At 43.8% G+C, this 26,096-nt stretch overlaps 1 protein-coding gene across 4 annotated transcripts in view; it reads left to right on the forward strand.

Moving 5' to 3' along the window:
* Positions 1 to 26,096, forward strand: part of AK9 (adenylate kinase 9) — a 212,329-nt gene that overhangs the window by 140,538 nt on the left and 45,695 nt on the right. For 3 of the 4 annotated variants that reach the window (XM_075340057.1, XM_075340058.1, XM_075340059.1), the window contains 10 exons: positions 652 to 864; positions 3,269 to 3,535; positions 3,642 to 3,763; positions 5,133 to 5,352; positions 9,792 to 9,857; positions 10,041 to 10,253; positions 11,435 to 11,653; positions 20,549 to 20,762; positions 21,432 to 21,633; positions 25,785 to 25,931. In XM_075340057.1, the coding sequence (XP_075196172.1) occupies positions 652 to 864; positions 3,269 to 3,535; positions 3,642 to 3,763; positions 5,133 to 5,352; positions 9,792 to 9,857; positions 10,041 to 10,253; positions 11,435 to 11,653; positions 20,549 to 20,762; positions 21,432 to 21,633; positions 25,785 to 25,931 (1,883 nt within the window). Of the gene's footprint in view, positions 1 to 651; positions 865 to 3,268; positions 3,544 to 3,641; positions 3,764 to 5,132; positions 5,353 to 9,791; positions 9,858 to 10,040; positions 10,254 to 11,434; positions 11,654 to 20,548; positions 20,763 to 21,431; positions 21,634 to 25,784; positions 25,932 to 26,096 lie in introns of those variants that run through there. The other variant, XM_075340060.1, reaches the window with a different exon arrangement.

The following is a 26,096-nucleotide window of genomic DNA, read 5'->3' on the forward strand; positions in this document are numbered from 1 at the left end:
CGCTGAATAAATCTTAGATTCTTCACAGTCGCAGTTTGCTATTCAAGCTGAAAGGGCTAATCATACAACTTCTGCAGCCTTGATCCATGACCTTGTCCTGTCATACAATTGTGCATGTATCACAGGCGCCTTGGCCAATAACTTCCATGGGACATCTTGATTTCTCACCCTGCTATGCTGCATTTATACTGTTGTGTGCTCTTGTCAGCAGCGCTTTAAGCTGTATTTATTCTTTAAAAAAAATCACGCATCAGGTTTCTTTCAATCAAACATCTCCATTATTAGCAACATGTCTAATTTCTTGCTGTTGGATTGCTTCTGTTTGGAAAGGGATCAGTAATAAATTACAGTGTAGCATTGTGAATTTTGCACCCTCGCTCTCAGTCCTTCATCCTGAAATATGGCCATTTACAGAAGCAAATCACGTTTCAGACACTCTTTAAACAATTTAGCTAATGATATGTTAGAGAAGTGATATTGTAGGTTACTATTGTTTCATTGTTCCCTTTTGTTGGTAACCTCCCTATCTACTCTCTAATCAGAAGCATTAATAAATTTCAAGGCATTCTTATAGTCAGTAACAGGAGTATTTCTTATGTGTATTTCTTATAGTTTTTATCACTATAAAACCAGCCCATTTTCCTTTTTTAGGATGAGGATGTTACAAATGAAAGAAAGAAACATTTCGGAGACTCTAAGCACTTCTGCCCAGTAGCGTTAAAAGATAACCGTATACTTTACCCAGGACAAGTGGATTATGCAGCAATTTACAGAGAGAAGACTTACTACTGCTCCAATCCTGAAGCAAGAAAGAAGTTTTTAGAGAATCCTCAGTATTATGTTGCACATGAAGCACCATTACAAGTAATGTTCTATGTCTGAGCAAAACTTGGGAAGGGAATTTATTTTATTTTTTTATGCTTTTTTGAGGGGAACAATTAGTTTGTACATAGAATTAACCCCACTGGGATAATTTCTTACAACTAATAAAAATAAGAAATGCAAATGATGTAAAAAAAAAAGCCAAAAAACTAAACATTTTAACTACTACTTCAGAATGAGTGACAGTTACTTTGGTTGTTAAGGGCAAAACAACTTTTTGTTACACTACACTTTCAGATAGTTAACACAATAGGATTAAGCATGATCTCTTCCCCCATAAAGCATACCATACATTTATCAACATATGCAGATTCAGCCTGGGAATATAGAGAAGTTATAGAAAACCTTAATTATAAGGTCACATAAAGTGCAGCTCTCAAATTCTGACATTCTATTTCTACATAGGCCTACTTTTCAGAAAAGTAGAGCAAGGTTTTCCTAAATATGCACTGATAGGGTATTTAAAAATCTGGTTTCCAAACCAGACAAGCTATTCAATGTATTGCATCACTAGCCTGATCTGCATAGTTTCCAGTAACTGACATAACAGGACATGACAATGATGGTATGGGACAGGAGGTGTATCACACAGTCAGCTCCACTGTAAAAACCAAGATAGGGACTCTGAACAAGGCCCATTAACCCAAAGCATACAGAGATCACCTCATATTATCTCTCATGATGTAAGTGTAGGGTCAGGGAACCATACAAAAGCCCCATTCTGTCATGTAGGTAAGTATGTTAAAGAGAACCTGTCGTTTGCTCCAAAATCTGAGTTAAATGCTTTGTAAAAATCCCTGAGTGCCCCTGCCTCTGCCACTCTATGGCTATGTGCCCACGGGACAATGTACCCGTGGATATATCCGCAGGTACGTCTGCAGGTTTCCCGCAGCAGCTCCCCAGAATCCGCAGCTATCCATTGCTGCGGGATTCCAGCAAAATATCTGCGGTAAACCTGTGGACATTCGTGCGACTTACCTGCGGAAGTCCCGGCCTCTATCTCCATAGTGTAGAGGCGGGACATCCGCAGCTATTTCCGCAGGAATAATTGACATGCAGTGACGTGCGGCTGTGGGACATCAGCAGCATATTCCGCAGCCGCACATACCGCAGCATGGACACAGACACTCCCCATATCCCATAGGATAACATGGGGAGTGTCTGTACTTGCTAAAACCTGCGGATTTATCTAGAAAATCCAGATAAATCCGCAGGTTTTCCGCTGCAAAATCCGCGGGTACATTGTCCCGTGGGCACATAGCCTGTTACTTTTTAAACTGTGTCACTCCGTTGCAGAAATATTCACATTTCTTGCTTTTGGAGAACAATATGTGAAATCTCTGCTTTGCAGCCCAACTGGTTAATACTTTAGGGTGGCTTTGCACGTTGCAACATCGCACGTGCGATGTCGCCGGGGTCAAATCGAAAGTGACGCACATCCAGCGTCACTTTCGACATCGTAGTGTGTAAATCCTAGATGATACGATTAACGAGCACAAAAGCGTCATTATCGTATCATCGGTGTAGGCTCCGACTTTTTCAAAATTACATTAATTAAATATGTTGTTCCTACGGCAGCACACATCGCTGTGTGTGAAGCCGCAGGAGCGAGGAACATCGCCTTACCTGCCACCGCCGGCTATACGGAATGAAGAAGGTGAGCGGGATGTTTACATCCCGCTCATCTCCGCCCCTCCGCTTTGATTGGCCGCCTGCCGTGTGACATCGCTCTCACATTGTTCGACCCGCCCCCTTAGGAAGGAGGCGGGACGCCGGCCAGAGTGACGTCGCAGGACAGGTGAGTGCATGTGAAGCTGGCGTAGAGATAATGTTTGCTACGCCAGGAATCACAAGATATCGCTGCTGCGACGGGGGCGGGGACTATCGCGTGCGACATCACAGCATCGGCTTGCGATGTCACAACGTGCAAAGCCCGCCTTAGTCTTCTCTGAGGGTGTATGCTTTCACTCCTCCCTCCCAGATGTTTCCAATCACAGCTAGGCAGATGATATAGAAGTCTAGTAGACTAAAATTGTGGTTGGCAAAATCTGGGGGAAATGTGGAAGCCCACGCCCCCATAGAAGACTCTGAAGAAATGCCCAGTTATTTTGCAAAGCAGAGATTTTATATACTGCACTCCAAAAGCAACAAATGTGAATACCTCTGTAATGGAGGGATGGAGCGCGAAAGAGAAAAAACCCCCAGCAGAATCAGGTGAGCTGAGGGAGTTTTACAAGGTATTTAACTCACTTTTTTAAGCAAGTGACAAGTTCTCTTTAAACTCTGTCTAATAGGCTGATGGTTAATCTAATATTGAGTCATTATTTCATAGAATTTCTGTTGGATACGATGTTGACTGATATTAGATGTGGCTTTTGAATTTCAGGCTCCACCTTTGAGGATCCTTCTGATTGGTACAAGTGGTTCTGGGAAGACCATTAATTCAAGATGTCTAGCAGATAAACTGGGCATATTCCATATTCAGTTCAAAGAGCGCCTTCAAGAAATCATGTTGTCCAAGCTAGAGAGAAAGATTGGACCTCAGTTTGAAGAAGATGAAGATGAAGGCAGTTCAGAAGAGGAAGCCATGCTGCTTGGGTTGGAAAATGTAGACACAGATGAAAACAGAAAAGAAAAGAGCATTGAGTCAACGGTAAATAGGTCTGAATCTGAATATTCTGACTGTACACTGGAGGTAAAATTGTATGTATTGGATAAATTGTGAAATACATTGTTGTGGTTTTTTTTTTCTCTTCTAGGAAGAAGTGGTATTAAGTCAAGAAGAAGAAGCAGTCAAGTCGTATTTAGCAGACAATGAGCCTCTACCTACAGAAGTTCTGGACCAGCATGTCCTGGAATGGTGGACCAAAGAACCTTTTCAGTAATTATAAGTTTATGAAAATCTGACAAAAGGGTAAACTTGCTGGTTGATTGGTGCCATTTAGCATAAAACATAATGTGGCACATTTACTGCTTCTTCGTCTCTTTATATTTCCTTATTCTGACAAAAATTGATTTCAGCGTTGTATGTTTTATTATTTTAGTGCACATTATTAGATACATTTGTCTCAATGACACCTTCCACCTTGTTTATTTCAGATTAAACTGTGTCCCCGATTCATCATTGCTGTTTTTCTACTTTTCTGAGACATCTGCTCCTTTTTAATTTAACACTCATATGGCTACATCATCTGAAAAATAAAAAAGTTATGGCTCATGGAATGAGGGGAGGAAAAAACAAAAGCTCATAATAAATAATGTAATCACCTGGTCCTAAAAGAATTAAGTGTGGCATAAATATCTGTTCTTTTTGGTGCCAAGTAGTGATGGGCGGACCCAGACTATAAAAGTACCCGAGCACTGACCCCACACCTAAAGTTCTCAGGGAGGTCTGGGTAATGATTCGGATCTGGCAACTTGGATAATTAAGAAAAATAAAGAAAAAAAGGAGAAAGCAGGCGCATTATACTTACCAAGTCTCCCGAGCAGCTGTACACTGCTTCCGGGGTGCTCATGCTAATTCCGAGGTCACTCATTATCCTTCATACTGCTTTCCCCGCCCACCAGTAATCCCAGCACCTCTGGGTGCAGTCATACAGCGCCCCCACCCTGTGTGACAGCGTGTCTGACTGCTTGCAATCACAGACACTTTGTGCATATTTATATTGGTGTAAAAATAAATAAAAAAAACAATTCTCATTGGGTCCCCCCATATTATAATACCCAGCACAGATAAAGCATACGGCTGCAGGCCGGTAAGTATAATGCGCCTGCTCTAATCCCACTACCGCTTTCTACCACCATTTTAAAGTGCATTATTTGGGTCCCCTTAGACTTATATGGGGACCAGCGTACGGGCAGATATCCAGGATCAATTCCGGACTGGAACTGGGCTTGTTTTTTTAAACTCAGTTAGACCCGCTGATCCCGGGTATCTGTAGGTCAGCCCATCACTAGTGTCAAGTAATAGTACATGTCAGTAAAAAGTAGAGCATCTCAAGCTAGAATCCAGGCACAAGAAGGAGAATAAATGTGCCCTATGGTGTCTATAATCTTTTCAATTTTTTGTACAATGGTTAAATATGGATATTGCTATTTGTTATTACTGTAAAGCGCTTTTTATGTGGTTTACACAAATTGAGAACTTCTGAAATTCTGGCACTGGCTCCTAGCACACAGCTGCAGTAATATCCGGATTTTTACAGAAGCATAAGAAGCTATATTAGTCTTGTCTGTGTTTTTTTTTACAGTTCTGCTGGATTTGTACTGGATGGCTTCCCTAGCACTGTTGAGGAAGTCCAATACATGGGTGATCGTGGCTTGTTCCCAGATATTGCTGTCTTTCTAGAAGCAGATGAGAGTGACATTTGTGATAGGTTACTGCCCCCTCGTTTAGCTAAGTGGAAAGAACACCGAAGAAAAAAGGAAGAGCGACAACAGAGACTTAGGGATATGAAAATGAAAATGAGGGTGTGTAAATACATTATCAGTCAAAATTGACTGTATTTTACATTTTTTACAAAATCAGGGGGTTATATAGCCAAATATGCTACACAATGAGATTTGTGGCAAAGTGACATATTAGAACATTGAATTCCCTAAGACAGAAATTTGGATCCCACTGATTTCAATAGATAACTTTACAGTCATATGATAAAGTTTGGGCACCCCTATTAATGTTAACCTTTTTTCTTTATAACAATTTGGGTTTTGGCAACAGCTACCGTATATGCCGGCGTATAAGACGACTGGGCGTATAAGACGACCCCCAACTTCTGCCCTAAAAATATAGAATTTGGGATATACTCACTGTATAAGACTACCCCGCTCCCAAATGAAAAAAAGTCTGCTTTGATTGCAACATGTTAATTTTAATTCCGCGAGAGCCGTACAATATGTTTTTAAAGGGCCATTGACAGATCAATCGCTCCAATGTTCACTTAGTACAGCAAGGAATGCTCCTCCCTGCTGTATAAAGCCACAACTGGACTGAAACAATGGTACTACACTCTGCTAGAAACAGACACACACAACTCTGCTACAAACAGACAAACACACACAACTCTGCTACAAACAGACAAACACACAACTCTGCTACAAAAAGACAAACACACACAACTCTGCTACATACAGACAAACACACACAACTCTGCTACATACAGACAAACACACACAACTCTGCTACATACAGACAAACACATACAACTCTGCTACATACAGACAAACACATACAACTCTGCTACATACAGACAAACACATACAACTCTGCTACATACAGACAAACACGCACAACTCTGCTACATACAGACAAACACATACAACTCTGCTACATACAGACAAACACATACAACTCTGCTACATACAGACAAACACATACAACTCTGCTACATACAGACAAATACACACAACTCTGCTGCTCTGTGGGGCCTGCACCCGCGGCTCGGCGGGTACAGCACCCGCGGCATCGGCGGGGGGGGATTGGCAGGGCATACATCTGGGGGGTTAGAAGCAGCTCACCGGGGCCCATAATGGGGAGGCGGGTAGGGCATTTACCCGATTAGGTCACGGTGGAGAGGGGGCCCACACAGCGCCGGACAGAAGCTCGCCTCCTTCATCTGTGGGACTGAGAAGGCGGTAGCTCCGCCCACAGATGAAATTCAAAACAGGATGTCTGCGCGCCTTAAAGTGACGGCGCCGCAGATTGCTGCCGAGGACTGCGGTCCCCGGAACTCGGCCGGGGGCAGCAGAACTATAAAGGCGAGTGGGCCCCGGCCAAGGGACAGGAGAACTGACGAGGCCGAGTGGGCCCCCCCGGCTCTCCAGGGCCCCGGCATTTGCCCATAGACAGGTAGGAGCCCTGTCTGCGAGCCAGATACGGCCATCAAAAGAGCCATATCTGGCTCGCGAGCCATAGGTTCCCGACCCCTGCTGTATGATATATACCGTATTTTTCGCTTTATAAGACGCACCTGATTATAAGACGCACCCCCAAATTTGGTGAAGGGAAAGAGAATTTTTTTTTTTTTAATGTTAAATGGGGTCCATCTTATAATGCCAGTGTCCCTCTAACAAATCATATAGGGTATATGTCCCTCATAGCCCCCCATCCTAAAATTAGCCCCCTTAATCTGGATATGGCCCCCTTATATTGAATATAGCCCCCTTGTGATGGCACACGTTCCCCTGTGCTGCCTATGGTCCCCTATGGATTGCACACGTTCCCGTGTTAGATAATGCCCCCATGCTGCTGCCCATGGCCCCTATAGATCGCACAAGTCCCCCTGTGTTAGATATTGCCCCCATAGTGCTGCCCATGGCCCCTATAGATCGCACAAGTCCCCCTGTGTTAGATATCGCCCCCATAGTGCTGCCCATGGCTCCTATATAGATCGCACAAGTCCCCCTGTGTTATATATCGCCCCCATAGTGCTGCCCATGGTCCCTATAGATCGCACAAGTCCCCCTGTGTTAGATATCGCCCCCATAGTGCTGCCCATGGCTCCTATATAGATCGCACAAGTCCCCCTGTGTTATATATCGCCCCCATAGTGCTGCCCATGGTCCCTATAGATCGCACAAGTCCCCCTGTGTTAGATATCTCCCCCATAGTGCTGCCCATGGTCCCTATAGATCGCACAAGTCCCCCTGTGTTAGATATCTCCCCCATAGTGCTGCCCATGGTCCCTATAGATCACACAAGTCCCCTTGTGTTAGATATCGCCCCCATAGTTGTGCCCATGGCCCCTATATAGATCGCACAAGTCCCCCTGTGTCAGATATCGCCCCCATAGTGCTGCCCATGGCCCCTATAGATCGCACAAGTCCCCCTGTGTCAGATATGGCCCCTAGGCTGCTGCCCAAAGTAAAATAAAACCCTCTTTCCTTATCTCCTCCAGCGCTGAGCTCCCTCCTGTCTGGCTCCGTGCTTCTGTTCTTCCACTTCCTGGTTCTCAGTGCGGTCATGTGATCGGCACAGCAGGCTGAGCTCTCTGCCTGCCTGATCACAGTGGAAGCAGGGACACGGGGAGAAACGCTGCAGGGGTAAGTAAAGCTTTTTTATTTTAGAATGAGCAGCAGCCTGGGGGCCAAATCTAACACAGGGGTGGGCATGTGCGATCACACTGGGACGTAGGCTCATATAATATGCACCGCTGCCCCAGCCCCTCACTGCGTGCGATTTCAGCACCATTGGAGATGGACAGCGGCTGTGCATATTATATGAGCGGGTGCAGGAGATCAAAGGCTGCAGCCCGCAGCGTTCCCCTGTGCTCCAGAGCTGCTGCCCCCACCTCCCCTGGACGCTGCAGTGTACATATATATATACACACCCCCCCCCGTATATCCGGCGTATAAGACGACCCCCCACTGTAGCCATTATTTTAAGGGGGTAAAAAGTCGTCTTATACGCCAGTATATACGGTATTTCAGTTTCATATATATTCATAAGGTGGCCACTTGCAAGTTGTTCTCCTATTTGAATCTCCTATGAAGAGTGGCATCATGGGCACCTCAAAACAACTCTCAAATCATCTGAAAACAAAGTTTATTCAACATAGTTGTTCAGGGGAAGGATACAAAAAGTTGTCTCAGAGATTTAAACTGTCAGTTTTCACTGTGAGGAACATAGTAAGGAAATGGAAGAACACAGGTACAGTTCTTGTTAAGCCCAGAAGTGGCAGGCCAAGAAAAATATCAGAAAGGCAGAGAAGAAGAATGGTGAGAACAGTCAAGGACAATCCACAGACCACCTCCAAAGACCTGCAGCTTCATCTTGCTGCAGATGGTGTCAATGTGCATCGGTCAACAATACAGCGCACTTTGCACAAGGAAAAGCTGTATGGGAGAGTGGTGCGAAAGAAGCCGTTTCTGCAAGCACGCCACAAACAGAGTCGCCTGAGGTATGCAAAAGCACATTTGGACAAGCCAGTTGCATTTTAGAAGAAGGTCCTGTGGACTGATGAAACAAAGATTGAGTTGTTTGGTCATACAAAAAGGCGTTATGCATGGAGGCAAAAAAACACGGCATTCCAAGAAAAGCACTTGCTACCCACAGTAAAATTTGGTGGCGGTTCCATCATGCTTTGGGGCTGTGTGGCCAATGCCGGCATCGGGAATCTTGTTAAAGTTGAGGGTCGCATGGATTCAACTTAGTATCAGCAGATTCTTGACAATAATGTGCAAGAATCAGTGACAAAGTTGAAAATACGCAGGGGATGGATATTTCAGCAAGACAATGATCCAAAACGTCGCTCCAAATCTACTCAGGCATTCATGCAGAGGAACAATTACAATGTTCTGGAATGGCCATCCCAGTCCCCAGACCTGAATATCATTGAAAATCTGTGGGATGATTGGAAGCGTGCTGTCCATGCTCGGCGACCATCAAACTTAACTGAACTGGAATTGTTTTGTAATCAGGAATGGTCAAATATACCTTCATCCAGGATCCAGGAACTCATTAAAAGCTACAGGAAGCGACTAGAGGCTGTTATTTTTGCAAAAGGAGGATATACAAAATATTAATGTCACTTTTATGTTGAGGTGCCCATACTTTTGCATCGGTCAAATTTTGTTTAAATGCGGATTGCACATTTTCTGTTAGTACAATAAACCTAATTTCAATCCAGAAATATTACTCAGTCCATCAGTTATTAGATATATGAAACTGAAATAGCTGTTGCAAAAACCCAAATTGTTATAAAGAAAAAAGGTTTACATTAATAGGGGTGCCCAAACTTTTTCATATGACTGTATATTTAGTATTCTCAATACATTACATCTTGCTGTTATGTAAATTGCTCCCAGTAAAAAATGCAGCTTATTTGTGACCTATTCCCCAAGTCTGATACTAAAATGATATTCACAGCTACAAATAGATTAACAAAGCTATTATCACTGAATTATTGCAGGATGAACAGATTGCCAAAAGACGAGCTGAACTTTTAGCTGAGCAAAAGATAAATGACGAGAAAACGGTGAGATCTTTAATGCCAACACTATATCAATGTTTATTGTTGGAACTTACGTATTTGTATTCAGGGAAGATCCAAAGACTTGACTTTCAAAGAATACTTATAGGGATTCAGTGCAGTCTGAACATCTCTTGCCTCTATTGGGTCATGTAAGGGAGAAGTCCAATAACGTGTGTTCTTGAGTAGGGACATATGGATGCAGAAGGAAGTGGTGATGAGGAAGAGGAGGAAGAAGAGGAGGAAGTTGACAACATTGAGCTGATCCTTGCAGAAGAGTTTCCAGAGGAAGAAGAGGAGGAACAGGAGGAAGAAGAACAAGAAGAGGATGCAGTTGAAAGAATGAAAACTGAAATTGGAGAAAAGTGTGAGACAGATTCTGAATTTCTCCAGTCAGTAAAGGTATAGACTTTTATCACTGGTTATTTCTTAGGCTCTCTGGTGTACTGTAAATTCAGAATATAGTTCAGGGGGAACATTGCCGCCATTGAAATACTATTGTCACCCTACAATCATATTGCTAGGGGGTGATGCATAAGTAAAGACACCCTTCCCACATCCTCAAGTGCGGGTATCTGCTGTTAGAGGCAGGCACTGATTGTATTACAGAACATCATATACGAGGCATACATGTAAAGGTGGCTTATTAGTATACATATTACATGTTTAACTGCCACAATGTTGGGCCCCAATGTAAAATCTCCAAGAGGGGCCCAAATTATTATTAGTCTATAATAGTATTGGACTTCTCATATGGTACAAAGAGATTGTTTATTCCTCTTAAGGGGGCTTTATACGCAACGACATCGCTAACGAGATGTCGTTGGGGTCACGGAATTCGTGACGCACATCTGGCCTCATTAGCGACGTCGTTGCATGTGAAACGCACGAACGACCGTCAATCGTTGACACGTCGTTCTAATCCCAAATGTCGTTGCTGTTGCAGGACGCAGATTGTTTGTCGTTCCTGCGGCAGCACATATCGCTATGTGTGTCACCACAGGAACGAGGAACATCACCGTACCTGTGGCCGCCCGCAATGAGGAAGGAAGGAGGTAGGCGGGATGTTCGGCCCGCTCATCTCCGCCCCTTCGCTTCTATTGGACGGCCGCTTAGTGACGCCGAATTAACCACCCCCTTAGAAAGGAGGCGGTTTGCCAGCCACAGCGACGTCGCTAGGCAGGTAATTATTTGTGACGGGTCCTAGCGATGTTGTGCGCCACGGGCAGCGATTTGCCCGTGACGCACAACCAACGGGGGCGGGTGCTTTCACCAGCGACATCGCTAGCGATGTCCCTGTGTGTAAAGTGGCCTTTAGTCACCAAGGCTCACCTCTGAATCTACAATGGTTGGAACAGAATGGAACTCAAGGTGAATTTCATTCATTGTTAATCTCCTCTATGTGAGCAAAGAAAGTACAGGATGGCTCTACAAAGAAAACATTCATATCATCCATCCATATGGTTTCTTAAAAGACAGCAAGTTATTCTGATAAAATAATAATGTTTTGATTTTAATATATTAGATGTAATTGACTCATTGATAATGTTTTACAGCATTATTAAATGCATTTTCATTTATAGGAAGAACTTCAAAGCCTAATGATACCCTGTGTAACAATTAATGCAAATCGAAAACTATATATTATACGTTTCCAGTTGTTTGAGAAGCTGAAGAATATTGTGGAAAATCGTGCTAGCTTGTTTGAAAAATGTTACCCAGTCAGTCTGTCCCTTGCTAGCAAAATGCTTCATGTGTCATACAAACATCCCAGTATCTTTGGACGATGGGACCCAGTAAAGGTATTGTATACTAAAAACTATGTCTATGTGTATATATACTGTGTGTGTGTGTGTGTGTGTGTATGTGTGTGTGTGTGTGTGTGTGTGTGTGTGTATGATAAAAACTATAGCACTTTGAGAAAACCATACCTATTTCCAGATCAGACAATGTATGACAGATTGCAAGATACTGTATATTATGTTTGCCCCCTTAGCACAAAAATGACTTACCTGTACATCAGGGATCAGAAAGTGCAGAGGGGACTCGGGAGCTGACCTACCTCCACCCTCAATAAATGCATGAAACATAGTCGGCATCTTTTCTAACAACAACGGCCAGAGCTGAGTTTTGATTCCTTCTGTTAAGTATTTTCTTGAATCTACCAATCTCTGATTGCATGCACTGGCTCCCCAAGGCGCAATCACAGGACATAAATAAATTGATATGGCAGCTGGCCACCTGCTGAAAGCCTACTATGCTGCCATTTTGGTATTCCTGTGAAGCTCAGCCACTGGCTAAGCTTCATAGGAGACCTCGATTTTCATTATATTTTGAAAAAGTGTGTTATTGCAGTATATAGTTTAAGCCAGGGGCCGGGAACTTTTTTGAGAGAGCCATGAACGCCACATATTTTAAAATGTAATTCCATGAGATCCATACTTACCAGGGGGGAGCAGCGTTGGTGGATCGGCTCAGAAGGTCCCAGGAGGTTGGGTAGGTGATGCTGCAGGCATGGAGGAGGGGGTGTCACGGCTCCAGAGGGTCACCGTGCGGAGGGTCTGCTGCAGGCTCTTAGGGTGTCACGGCGGCGGGTGCCATTGACCTGCTGGCGGGCTGCTTTGAATCTCCCACAGTTGACAAAATCGACTTCAAGAAAATGGCCATGGCGCATGATTAACACGATGGACTTCAAGAAAATGGTCACAGAGTCCTATCTGCTCACACGTCACCTCCGCGGCCATTATCTTGAAGTCGATTTCGTCAACTATGGGAGATTCAAAGCAGCCCGCAGTCCGCCGGCTACTGCGGGCTCGCCGCCTCGACACCCCACGAGCCCGCAGTATCGCCGACCCAGTGCCACCACTGCCGTTCCGGTAAACCATAGACAGTTTGTAAGACGCGCCCCCATTTTACCCCCAGTTTTGGTGGAAAAAAGTAAGTCTTACAAACCGGAAAACACGGTATTTTTTATTAAAGATTTGTCTGCGAGCCAGATGGAGCCATCAAAGAGCCACATCTGGCTCGCGAGCCGTAGGTTCATGACCCCTGGTTTAAGCAATCAGATTATCGCAGGTTCAAGGCTTCTAAGATTCCCACAATGAGTTTTTTGGTGAGTTTTTGACACTGGATAATTTTGCTGCGCAAAAAAACACAGCATCTTACAGTTCCAGCAAAGTGGATGGGATCTATAGAAATTTCATGCCCACTGTGCTGTATTTTATGGTGTGAGTTTCAAAATCACAACATTCCAATTTCTCTTGTGGGTATGCTGTTTAATGGCTGGCTGTTAGGCTCACATAAAACTGGCCAATTTTGTGTGCTAAGTATCTCAGTTTTTACATGTTTTTTATAGCAGTATTACATGTCTATACTCCCATATTGATTGTTCCACATATCTTAGCACTACAGAGTGCAACTCTCTCCTTTTTGAATCTGACTCCTGTCACCAGCCCTGCCTAATCTGCTATAGAGACAGCCTGCAGATGCCAGACTGCTGTTCCCATCATGGTCTTAAGTAGAGATGAGCGAACTGGTCCCGGTTCGGCTCGAGGCCGGTTCGCCGAACGGGGGTCCCGTTCGAGTTCGGTTCGTCGAACGTTCGACGAACCGAACTCGAACATATAGGCTATAATGGGAGGCAATCACAAACACATAAAGATGCATTATAAATGTACACAAACAGTTAATAAACATTGCCATAACACTTACCGGTCCTCGCGATCCCTTCTGCACTCTGTCTCCTGCCGCTATTCCATCCGATGATCGCTGAATCCTCCCGGTGACCTGCACTGCCAGCAGAGATGCAGGACCTATCGTGACGTCAAAATAGCCATGTGACCAGTCACGTGGCTATTATCTCATTGGCTACAGACTGGTCACATGACTATGACACGTCATGTAGGACCTGCGAGTGCATCTCTCCAGTACACGGTGCACATATGTGTATCGCCGTGTACCGGCGACATGCTCTAGCACACGGTCGACTCCCCGTTCCGTTAGGGACCGGCTGACACAGCCGGTCATTAACGGAGATCACCGTTGCCATAGCAACGCAGTTAGCGGTGACGTCACCGCTAACCGCGGCTCCGAGAGCACCGTTGCTATGGTAACGCGTCTCTCAGCGTTACCGCTAGCAGCCAGCAGTGATCACTCACGGAGTGAAGGCTGCACGCTGCTTCCCGATTGTAGTGATGATTATAGTGAGGATGGAGGTTCCCCAGCCCAAAGTGATGAGCTGGTGAACCTCATCCTTCCTCACTACAATCGTCACTACTACTACACTAGTGATGATTGTAGTGAGGATGGAGGTTCCCCAGCCCCAAGTGATGAGCTGGTGAATCTCATCCTCCCTCACTACAATCGTCACTACTACTACACTAGTGACGATTGTAGTGAGGATGGAGGTTCCCCAGCCCCAAGTGATGAGCTGGTGAACCTCATCCTCACTACAATCGTCACTACTACTACACTAGAAAGAAAGAAGACAGAAGAGCAGGATCGTGGAGGGCTGACAGGGGGTAATAAAGATGGAGTCTCTAATGTGTCTGTGTATTTATTTCTATTAAAGTATTTTTTCTCTGTGTGGTGTCTTTTTTTTAACCCTTTATTGGAGATTCTTAATGGCCGGGTCAAACGTGCCTGACATTACGAATCTCTGGCTTAATACTGGCTAGTAAAACAAAGCCAGTATTAACTCATGATTACCCAACAAGCCACCCGGCTCCAGGGCTGTTGGAAGAGTTGGATACAGCGCCAGATGATGGCGCTTCTATGAGAGCGCCATTTTCTGGGACGGCTGCGGACTGCAATTCGCAGCAGAGGCGCCCACAAACCTTGGGCTAACCTGTGCTGCGGATTCCAATCCCCAGCTGCCTAGTTGTACCCGGCTTGACACAAAAATGGGGCGAAGCCCACGTCATTTGTTTTTTTAATTATTTCATGAAATAAGTGAAATAATTAAAAAAAAACGGGCTTCCCTATATTTTTGGTTCCCAGCCGGGTACAAATAGGCAACTGGGGGTTGGAGGCAGCCCGTGGCTGCCAGCTGTACCTGGCTAGCATACAAAAATATGGCGAAGCCCACGTCATTTTTTTGGTGGGCAAAAAAATTCTGCATACAGTCCTGGATGGAGTATGCTGAGCCTTGTAGTTCTGCAGCTGCTGTCTGCTCTTCTCCATACAGACAGACAGCAGCTGCAGAACTACAAGGCTCAGCATACTCCATCCAGGACTGTATGCAGAAGTTTTTTGCCCCCTGAAAAAATTATGTGGGCTTCGCCATATTTTTGTATGCTAGCCAGGTACAGCAGGCAGGTACGGCTGCCCCCAACCCCCAGTTGCCTATTTGTACCCGGCTGGGAACCAAAAATAAAGGGAAGCCCTTTTTTTATTATTTCATGAATTTCATGAAATAATTAGAAAACAAATGACGTAGGCTTCGCCCCATTTTTGTGTCCAGCCAGGTACAACTAGGCAGCTGGGGATTGGAATCCGCACCACAGGTTGGCCTGAGCTTTCTGGGCCCCACTGCTGCGAATTGCAGTCTGCAGCCGCCTCAGAAAATGGCATTTTCATAGAAGCGCCATCTTCTGGCGCTGTATCCAACTCTTCCAGCACCTGCCTGCTATACCTGGCTAGCATACAAAAATATGGCGAAACTCACGTCCTTTTTTTGTAGTTTTTTGGCAAAAAAAATAAAAAATGCTTCCCTGGATTTTCCATTGCCAGTGAAGGTAACACCAAGCAGTGGGGGTTAGCAGCCAGTAGCTGCTTGGATTACCCTTAGCTAGCAATACAAAAAATGCAGCGGGAGCCCATATTTATTTTTTTTAATTATTTATATAAATAACTAAAAATAAAATGGGCTTCCCTGTATTTTGATTGCTGGACATCACAGTGCTGTAAAAATAAATCTTTAAAAAAATGACGTAGCGCTCCGCGGTATTTTTGATTCTAAGCGCAGATAAAGCAGACAGCTATCGGTTGCCACCCCCATCTGCCTGCCGTTACCTTGGTTGGCAATCAAAATACAGGGAAGCCCATTAATTTTTTCTATTTAAAAAATAGTTAAAAAAAAAAATGACGTTGGGTCCCCCCATTTTTGATAGCCAGCTAGGGTAAAGCAGACGGCTGTAGCCTGAAAACCACAGCTGGCAGCTTTACCGTGGTTGGGGATCCAATGTGTTGGTCCCCTCAGGCTCTTTTTTATAATTATTTTATAAATATTAATAATTACACAAAAAAAGTAGGGTCCCCTCCAAATTGGATCACCAGCCAAGGTAAAGCGGACAGCTGTAGTCTGGTATTCTCAGGGTGGGAAGGTCCATAGTTATTGGGCCTTCACAGCCTAAAAATAGCAGGCCGCAGGCACCCCAGACGTGGCGCATCCACTAGATGCGCCAATCCTGGCGCTTCACCCCAGCTCATCCCGTGCCCTGGTGCAGTGGCAAACGGGGTAATAAATCGGGTTGATACTAGCTGTAAAGTCACCTGAGATCAAGCCCAGCAGTTTGTGATGTCATGGCGTCTATTAGATACCCAACATCATAAACTGTCAGTACTAACAAAAACAAAAAATCGACAAAAGAAATTAATTTGAAAAAACAGTCCCCAAAACATTTCCTCTTTCACCAATTTATTGTAAGAAAAAAAATAAAGGGGTCCCACGACGACTCTGGACCGTCTAGAATATGGGGGGGAGACACTCAGGGAACGTATCCCCCATTTTCTAGGAGTGCGGACCCTTCATGTGAGGAGTGTGGGTGCAATGAATCTGCACTCACTTTCCCCGGGTCCACAGCAGCAGAGTCCATGTCGTAATGGTTGCTACCAAAGCTGCAATGCCCTGCTCATGAGGTAAGGGCATGCCTAATCAGGAGAACTACTGTAGAGGAAGCTCTGCTCACTGGTATATAGGTGCTCAGAGGTAATAATAGATAAAATTAGTGAGTAACCTCGGCACTCTAAATCTCCCAGACTAAGTCAGTAAGTCCCAATGGATAGTAATGCAAAATCACTCTTTATTGGTCCGTATTAAGAACATTTTTTTTTTCATAAGCATATATGTTTTTGTCCAAAACAAGTTACAATTGACGTTTCAGCCTGAGCCTTCGTCAGATTGGACTTATCTGCATGTAATCATGAAAAATGACAATAATCAGTATCACATAAGAGTGAGAGAACAATAACATAAACTCGAACAATGTAGAGGTACAATTGGGATGCAGCAAAAAAACTGCAACACAGCAAGAAATGAAACACATGATACAAATGTCATAATACAGTACAAGGACAATATAGTAATGACAAATATGGGGTCAGAGTAGACTTAGACAGCTCTGGTACGAAAGAGATGTCAATCATAAAGTAACATGTGCAGTAGGTGTAGAGCTACAGTATGCATGGCAGAGCTAATGGGTAGACCGACCATAGAAAAAGTGGAGAAAAAGTGGAGAATAAGTGGAGAAAAAGTGGAGAAAAAAGTGGAGAAAAAGTGGAGAAAAAGTGGAGAATAAGTGGAGAATAAGTGGAGAATAAGTGGAGAAAAAAATGGAGAAAAAGTGGAGAAAAAGTGGAGAAAAAGTGGAGAAAAAGTGGAGAAAAAGTGGAGAAAAAAATGGAGAAAAAGTGGAGAAAAAAATGGAGAAAAAAATGGAGAAAAAGTGGAGAAAAAAATGGAGAAAAAGTGGAGAATAAATGGAGAAAAAGTGGAGAAAAAAATGGAGAAAAAGTGGAGAAAAAGTGGAGAAAAAGTGGAGAAAAAGTGGAGAAAAAAATGGAGAAAAAAATGGAGAAAAAGTGGAGAAAAAAATGGAGAAAAAGTGGAGAATAAATGGAGAAAAAGTGGAGAAAAAGTGGAGAAAAAGTGGAGAAAAAATGGAGAAAAAGTGGAGAATAAATGGAGAAAAAGTGGAGAATAAATGGAGAAAAAGTGGAGAATAAATGGAGAAAAAGTGGAGAAAAAGTGGAGAAAAAGTGGAGAAAAAGTGGAGAAAAAAATGGAGAAAAAGTGGAGAAAAAAATGGAGAAAAAGTGGAGAAAAAGTGGAGAAAAAGTGGAGAAAAAGTGGAGAAAAAAATGGAGAAAAAGTGGAGAAAAAGTGGAGAAAAAGTGGAGAAAAAGTGGAGAAAAAGTGGAGAAAAAAATGGAGAAAAAGTGGAGAAAAAAATGGAGAAAAAAATGGAGAAAAAGTGGAGAAAAAAATGGAGAAAAAGTGGAGAATAAATGGAGAAAAAGTGGAGAAAAAAATGGAGAAAAAGTGGAGAAAAAGTGGAGAAAAAGTGGAGAAAAAGTGGAGAAAAAGTGGAGAAAAAAATGGAGAAAAAAATGGAGAAAAAGTGGAGAAAAAAATGGAGAAAAAGTGGAGAATAAATGGAGAAAAAGTGGAGAAAAAGTGGAGAAAAAGTGGAGAAAAAATGGAGAAAAAGTGGAGAATAAATGGAGAAAAAGTGGAGAATAAATGGAGAAAAAGTGGAGAATAAATGGAGAAAAAGTGGAGAATAAGTGGAGAATAAGTGGAGAAAAAAAATGGAGAAAAAGTGGAGAAAAAGTGGAGAAAAAGTGGAGAAAAAGTGGAGAAAAAAATGGAGAAAAAGTGGAGAATAAATGGAGAAAAAGTGGAGAAAAAGTGGAGAAAAAGTGGAGAAAAAGTGGAGAAAAAGTGGAGAAAAAAATGGAGAAAAAGTGGAGAAAAAGTGGAGAATAAATGGAGAAAAAGTGGAGAATAAATGGAGAAAAAGTGGAGAAAAAGTGGAGAAAAAGTGGAGAAAAAGTGGAGCACCCTTTGGTGCCTTTCATGTGGCACTAAGGGGTGCTTAGCTTTGTATTTAGCCAAAAAAATGAAAAAAAAAAATGACGTAGGGTTCCCCCTAGTTTTGTAGCCAGCTAGGGTAAAGCAGACGGCTGCAGCCTGCAGACCACAGCTGGGAACCTCACCTTGGCTGGTAATCCAAAACTGAGGGCACCCCACGCTGTTATTTTAAATTAAATAAATAATTTAAAAAAAAAAAACACGTAGGGGTCCCCCAAAATTGGATCACCAGCCAAGGTAAAGCAGACAGCTGGGGCCTGATATTCTCAGACTAGGGAGGTCCATGGTTATTGGACTCTCCCAAGCTTAAAAATAGCAGGCCGCAGCCGCCCCAGAAGTGGCGCATCCATTAGATGCGCCAATCCTGGTGCTTCGCCCCAGCTCATCCCGCGCCCTGGTGCGGTGGCAAACGGGGTAATATATGGGGTTAATACCAGATGTGTAATGTCACCTGGCATCAAGCCCTGGGGTTGGTGAGGTCAGGCGTCTATCAGATACCCGACATCACCAACCCAGTCAGTAATAAAAAAAAATAGACGACAAACACATTTTTATTTGAAAAAACACTCCCCAAAACATTCCCTCTTTAACCAATTTATTAGAATGAAAAACAAATCCAGGTCTGGTGTAATCCAAGGGGTTGCCATGACGATCCACACTGTCCCAGTCAATGAAGAGCAGGATGTTCCCCATTGGCTGGGAGAGCAATGCAGTGACCTGAGCTAACATCAATGGGTCAGCCCAGGTCACTGCAGGGGATGACAAGTGCTGCTGTCAGCGAGGTACATTACCTGCGCTGATCTCCAGCACACTGACAGCCCCTGTCACTGAGGTCAATGACCGGCGCCTTCACATCAAGTATCGCGAGAGGTCCGTGACGTCTCGGGTGGGAAGCGAGAGGTGATGTGACAAGCGGCGGCCATGGAGGACAGTGACAGCGCTGAGGTCGGGATGGCGGGACTTCATCACCGCAGGTAAGCCAAGCGGGGGGGGAGGGGGGGTGCGTGTGTGAGAGTGTGTGTGTGTGTGTGTGTGTGTATATGTATGTATACATGCCGCGGGCAGGAGGGGGCGGAGTGAGCTGAGCGGGAAGTGTGGGCTTCCTGCACGTAACTAAGATAAACATCGGGTTACTAACCAAAGCGCTTTGCTTGGATACCCGATGTTTATCTTGGTTACCAGCTTGTGGCAGGCTGCCAGCGATGGCTCCTGCACACTGTAGCTGGGGGGGGGGGGGGGGGTGCGTGTGTGAGAGTGTGTGTGTGTGTGTACGTGTGTACATGCTGCTGGCAGGAGGGGGCGGAGTGAGCTGAGCGGGAAGTGTGGGCTTCCTGCACGTAACTAAGATAAACATCGGGTTACTAACCAAGCGCTTTGCTTGGATACCCGATGTTTATCTTGGTTACCAGCTTGTGGCAGGCTGCCAGCGATGGCTCCTGCACACTGTAGCTGTAAAAAGCCCTGCTTTTTGCTGCTAGAACCGTTCTCGAACGTATCTAGAACTATCGAGCTTTTGCAAAAAGCTCGAGTTCTAGTTCGATCTCGAACAGCCCCAAAAATCACTCGAGCCCCGAACTGGAGAACCTCGAACCACGAACCGCGCTCAACTCTAGTCTTAAGGCCCTGTCACACACAGAGATAAATCTTTGGCAGATCTGTGGTTGCAGTGAAATTGTGGACAATCAGTGCCAGGTTTGTGGCTGTGTACAAATGGAACAATATGTCCATGATTTCACTGCAACCACAGATCTGCCAAAGATTTATCTCTGTGTGTGACGGGGCCTTTAGACTCTAATTGGAGATAAACATAAAATCTGATTCTTTTTTTTCTGATATTTAATATGCAGTTTAACATATCTATCATTTTCTTCTTAAAACTATGTAGCTGAGCCAAGGAGAGGTGATTAAACCATTTAGAAACCAAGAAAATCCTGGCTATCCTTTGATTTACCGGCAATACATTTACTTCTTTTCAACAAAACAAAACAGAGACATTTTTATGAAGAATCCTATTAAATTTATATGTCAGCCAAAGCCACAACCATCAGTGCCAGTAAGAATTGCAGTCCTTGGTCCTCCAAAATCCGGAAAGACGACAGGTAAGATTGTGTGCAAAATTATCCAAACATTGAACACATTTCTTGTGCAGGGACTAATGGAGATTCTCTCTTCCTCTGGACAGTGTAAAAGTGTTATATAACCTGTAAGATTACAATTATATTCCAACATGTTTTAAGGCAAATATTTACTGCTGCCATGCTGTATTTTACGGGTATATTAGCTCTTATCTCAAATACTAGCTACACCCTCATATTAATAGTTACAGTATACCCAACAGTATTAGCTAGAGTTGTCCTATATACAAGAACCAGAGTGTCCCTATAAACACATTGCTTTTCATTCATTCTTGATTAATCTGGGCCATTCTCTTTTTCTTTGCTGGATCATTTCTGCACGCTACCAAGAACTCCAAAAGGTAGCCACTTGCATATCACTTCTTTTTTGCATGAGGTTAACCATCCATGCATGACCCTTCTGCTGACAGACGTCACAGCTTGTATGAACTAGACTGAGCCAATCAAGCTTTTATTAATGCACATAGTGCAAAATATGGCACATTTACTACATTAAGTGTTGAATCTATCTATCTACTATGATGTCTGTTCCGCACCTTGTGCAAACATATATTTACTGTTTCAAGAAAACCCATTAACATTACCACACGACTACTCAGTATCCATTCTAATCTAGTTTCCTTAATATTCTAGTTGCTAAGATGTTTACCAGACTATATGGATTACAGCGCCTGTCCATGGGAGATGCTATACGTTCTGTGCTGGAAAACCAACCTAACACAGAACTTGCTTTAGACATTAAGAGTCATCTAGAAACGGGAAAGGTTGTACCTGATGATATGGCCATACGGTGTTTAGAAATAGCCATGATGGATCTAACATGTAATACAACAGGGTAAGTAAAAGTGTGATCCTAAAACAAAGAGGCCCAAGATAAAAACTCACCTGTTTTTCAATGCATTTTTTTTTATATTAGTATTATGGAAGGTATAGTGTTTGATCCTTTACCTCAGGGGCGGGGAACCTCCGTCCCGTGGGCCGCACACTGACTTTTTATGTGGCTCCCCAGGCACATTCCCCGGGACTCCAGTACTCAGGCAGCAGCCGTGGTCTTGTCGGCTGCCGGCTCTTTAAACACAGCGTGTGATGCAAAGACGCGCACTCAGCATGCACAAACCATTAGGTCCTCAGCACGCTGGCCTGTGCTAGCGTGCTGAGGACTTACTTTGTGGGGTAAGCATGCTGTGCATGCATCCCGGTGCTGTGTGACTCATCCCTCCCCAGTGCTGTGAGCCCCTCCCCCCCAAGTCATGTGTGCCACCCCCAGTACTGTGTGCCCACCTCAGTGCTATATGCCACCCCCATTGCTGTATGCCACCCCCAGTGCTGTCCGATCCCCCTTTGTGATGTCTATGCTCCCCCAGTCCTGTCCGTTCCCCTCTAGTGCTGTCCGTACCACCCAGTGATGTCTGAGCCCCAGCACCTCATGTGATGTATATGCCCCCAGCGTCTCCTTTAATTTATGCAGCCCAGCCCATTCTGTCATGTATATGTCCCCAGCCCCTGCTGTGATGTATATAATGCTCCAGCCCCTCTAGTGATTTATATAAGTCCTCAGCCCCTCCTGTAATGTATATGTCCCCAGCCCCTCCTGTGATGTGTGTATGCCCCCAGCTCCTTCTGTCATGTATAGGGGCGGCACGGTGGCTCAGTGGTTAGCACTGCAGTCTTGCAGCGCTGGGGTCCTGGGTTCAAATCCCACCAAGGACACTATCTGCAAGGAGTTTGTATGTTCTCCCCGTGTTTGCGTGGGTTTCCTCCGGGTACTCCGGTTTCCTCCCACACTCCAAAGACATACAGATAGGGACTTTAGATTGTGAGCCCCAATGGGGACAGTGTTCCTGATGTATGTAAAGCGCTGTGGAATTAATAGCGCTATATAAATGAATAAAATTATTATTATTATTATTATATATGCCCCCAACCCCTCCTGTGATGTTTATATACCCCCAACCCCTCCTGTGATGTATATATACCCCCAGCCCCTCCTGTAATGTATCCCTGCCCTCAGCATCTCCTGTAATTTATGTGCCACAGTGTCTCCTGTGATGTACAGTCATGGCCAAAAGTTTTGAGAATGACACCAAAATTATATTTTAACATGATCTGTTGCCCTCTGGTTTTTAATTGTGTTTGTCTGATGTTTACATCACATACAGAAATATAATTGGAATCATATTATGAATACCAAAAGGTTATATTGACAGTTAGAATGAGTTAATGCAGCAAGTCAATATTTGCAGTGTTGACCCTTCTTCTTCAGGACCTCTGCAATGTTCCCTGGCATGCTCTCAATCAACTTCTGGAGCAAATCCTGACTGATAGCTGTCATTCTTGCATAAGCAATGCTTGCATTTTACCAGAATTTGTTGGTTTTTGTTTGTCCACCCGTCTCTTGATGATTGCCCACAAGTTCTCAATGGGATTAAGATCTGGGGAGTTTCCAGGCCATGGACCCAAAATCTCTATGTTTTGTTCCATGAGCCATTTAGTGATCACCTTTGCTTTATGGCAAGGTGCTCCATCATGCTGGAAAAGGCATTGTTGGGCACTAAACTGCTCTTGGACAGTTGGGAGAAGTTGCTCTTGGAGGACATTCTGGTACCATTCTTTATTCATGGCTGTGTTTTTAGGCAAGACTGTGAGTGAGCCGATTCCCTTGGCTGAGAAGCAACCCCACACATGAATCGTTTCAGGATGCTTAACAGTTGGCATGAGACAAGACTGGTGGTAGTACTCACCTCTTCTTCTCCTAATAAGCTGTTTTCCAGATGTCCCAAACAATCGAAAAGGGGATTCATCTGAGAAAATGACTTTACCCCAGTCCTCAGCAGTCCACTCCCTGTACCTTTTGCAGAATATCAGTCGGTCCCTGATGTTTTTTTCTAGAGAGAAGTGGCTTCTTTGCTGCCCTCCTTGAAACCAGGCCTTGCTCAAGCAGTCTCCGCCTCACAGTGCGTGCAGAAGCACTCACACCAGCCTGCTGCCATTGCTGAGCTAGCTCGGCACTGCTGGTAGTCCGATCCCGCAGCTGAAACAGTTTTAAGATACGGTCCTGGCGTTTGCTGGTCCTTCTTGGGTGCCCTGGAGCCTTTTTGGCAACAATGGAAGCTCTCTCCTTGAAGTTCTTGATGATGCGATAGATTGTTGACTGAGGTGCAATTTTTGTAGCTGCGATACCCTTCCCTGTTAGGCCATTTTTGTGCAGAGCAATGATGGCTGCACGTGTTTCTTTAGAGATAACCATGGTTAACTGAAGAGAAACAATGATACCAAGCATGAGCCTCCTTTTAAAGTGTCCAGTGGTGTCATTCTTACTTAATCATGACTGATCGCCAGCCCTGTCCTCATCAACACCCACACCTGTGTTAATGGAACAATCACTAAAACAATGTTAGCTGCTCCTTTTACGGCAGGAATGCAATGATGTTGAAATGTGTTTTGGGGGTTGAAGTTCATTTTCTTAGCCAATATTGACTTTGCAAGTAATTGCTGTTAAGCTGATCACTCTTTATGACATTCTGGAGTATATGCAAATTGCCATTAGAAAAACCTAAGCAGTAGACTTTGTAAAAATTAATATTTGTAGCATTCTCAAAACTTTTGGCCATGACTGTATATGCCCCAGACACTCCTGTGATGCCTATGCCCCAAGCCTCTCCAGGGATGTATATGTGCCCAGTCCCTCCTGTGATGTATATATGCCCCCAGCTCCTCCTGTGATGTATGTGTCCCCAGCATCTCCTATATGCTGTATATGATTTACCAATCTGTTGACTGCTCACTACACCGAAACAAACCTGGAAAAGAGGTTGTGAAAAGCAATATAATCAATATCACCGAACATCACAGCTGCACCAAAGAGATGCAGCTCCAGCCACCACAGTAGGGGTGAGTTAATTAATTGTTTGACCAAATATATTAGTGTAATTTTCAAGCTTATCATTTTTTGCGGCCCCCGAAGGTTGGTAGAAGTTTCCAAATGGCCTCCGGCAGAAAAAAGGTTCCCCACCCCAGCTTTACCTTATTAACCTAAATCTGATTATCATAGATATTACATAATATTGTTTGTTCAATATACTGTATGTCTGTTTTGTTTGTGTTTAGTTTTTTTAATATGTTTTTTTAATGCAAGTTTTAAAAAACTCAACAAAATGAAACATTTTGATATCCAGTATGCAGACTAGAGAAATATAACATTAACTTAAAAATTGAAAGCCTTAAAAAAGGGAAAGAGAAAAAAGGGGGTAGGGAGGAAGAGGGGGGTATTATGTATTGACACGGATTCATCCTAGATTGGCTTTTAGATCATCTAGAATATAAAAAGTAGTTATGACAAAAGGTATTAGTCATTTCAGGTATTACAGTATGAGTCCACTTACAGCCCCCTACATGCAGCATGAACCCACACACAGGCCCCTACATACAGTATGAGCCACCACACCCCACCTCCTATATTCAGTATGAGTCTACACAGAACCCTTTATATACAATATGAGCCCTCACATAGCCCGCTATATAAAGGATAAACCCTCATAGCCCCTATATACAGTATGAGCCATCACACAATTCCCTGTATACAGTATGAGCCCTCACACAGGTCTCTATATATCGTATGAGCCCCCACACAGCCCCACTTTATACAGTATAAGCCTCCACACAGGTCCCTACATACAGTATGAGCCCTCACACAGCCTTACATACATACAGTATGAGCCCTCACACAGCCCCTGTATATATACAGCATGAGCTCCCACACATTTCCCTTATATACAGTGTGAGCTCTTCATCACCCCTATATAGAATATGAGCCCACACAAAGCTCTCCTACATATAGCATGAGCCCCATAAAGTTCCCCTATATACAATATTTTCCAACGCATAATTCTCTATACACAGTATGAGCCCCCGCATAGCCCCTTATATACAGTAAGAGCCTCCACAAATCCTCCCTATATGTTTTATTTACAAATGTTTTATTTACAGAGTTGTTTTTGATGGATATCCCACAACAAAGCGACAAGTTGATCTTCTAGAAGCATGCAGCATAATACCAATTAAAATTTTCGAGTTAGAACTGCCTGTAAAGGAAGTTTTAAAAAGAGAACTACAAGACAAGAAAGATGCAAAAAGGTAAGGAAAATGCTTCTTCTGTTTCATTATTATTCTTTTATAGGACAATTTAGAAAAAAGTGTAGAGTGTGAGTGTTCAACTGCAGCTGTTACGGTCTGTGCACCTTAGTTTTTTGTTATCATTTTCACATACAGATTGTCATGATTTTGTTGCTAAAGATACAA

This window comes from Anomaloglossus baeobatrachus, chromosome 3 (assembly GCF_048569485.1).
Source record: "Anomaloglossus baeobatrachus isolate aAnoBae1 chromosome 3, aAnoBae1.hap1, whole genome shotgun sequence".
Lineage (NCBI taxonomy): Eukaryota > Metazoa > Chordata > Amphibia > Anura > Aromobatidae > Anomaloglossus > Anomaloglossus baeobatrachus.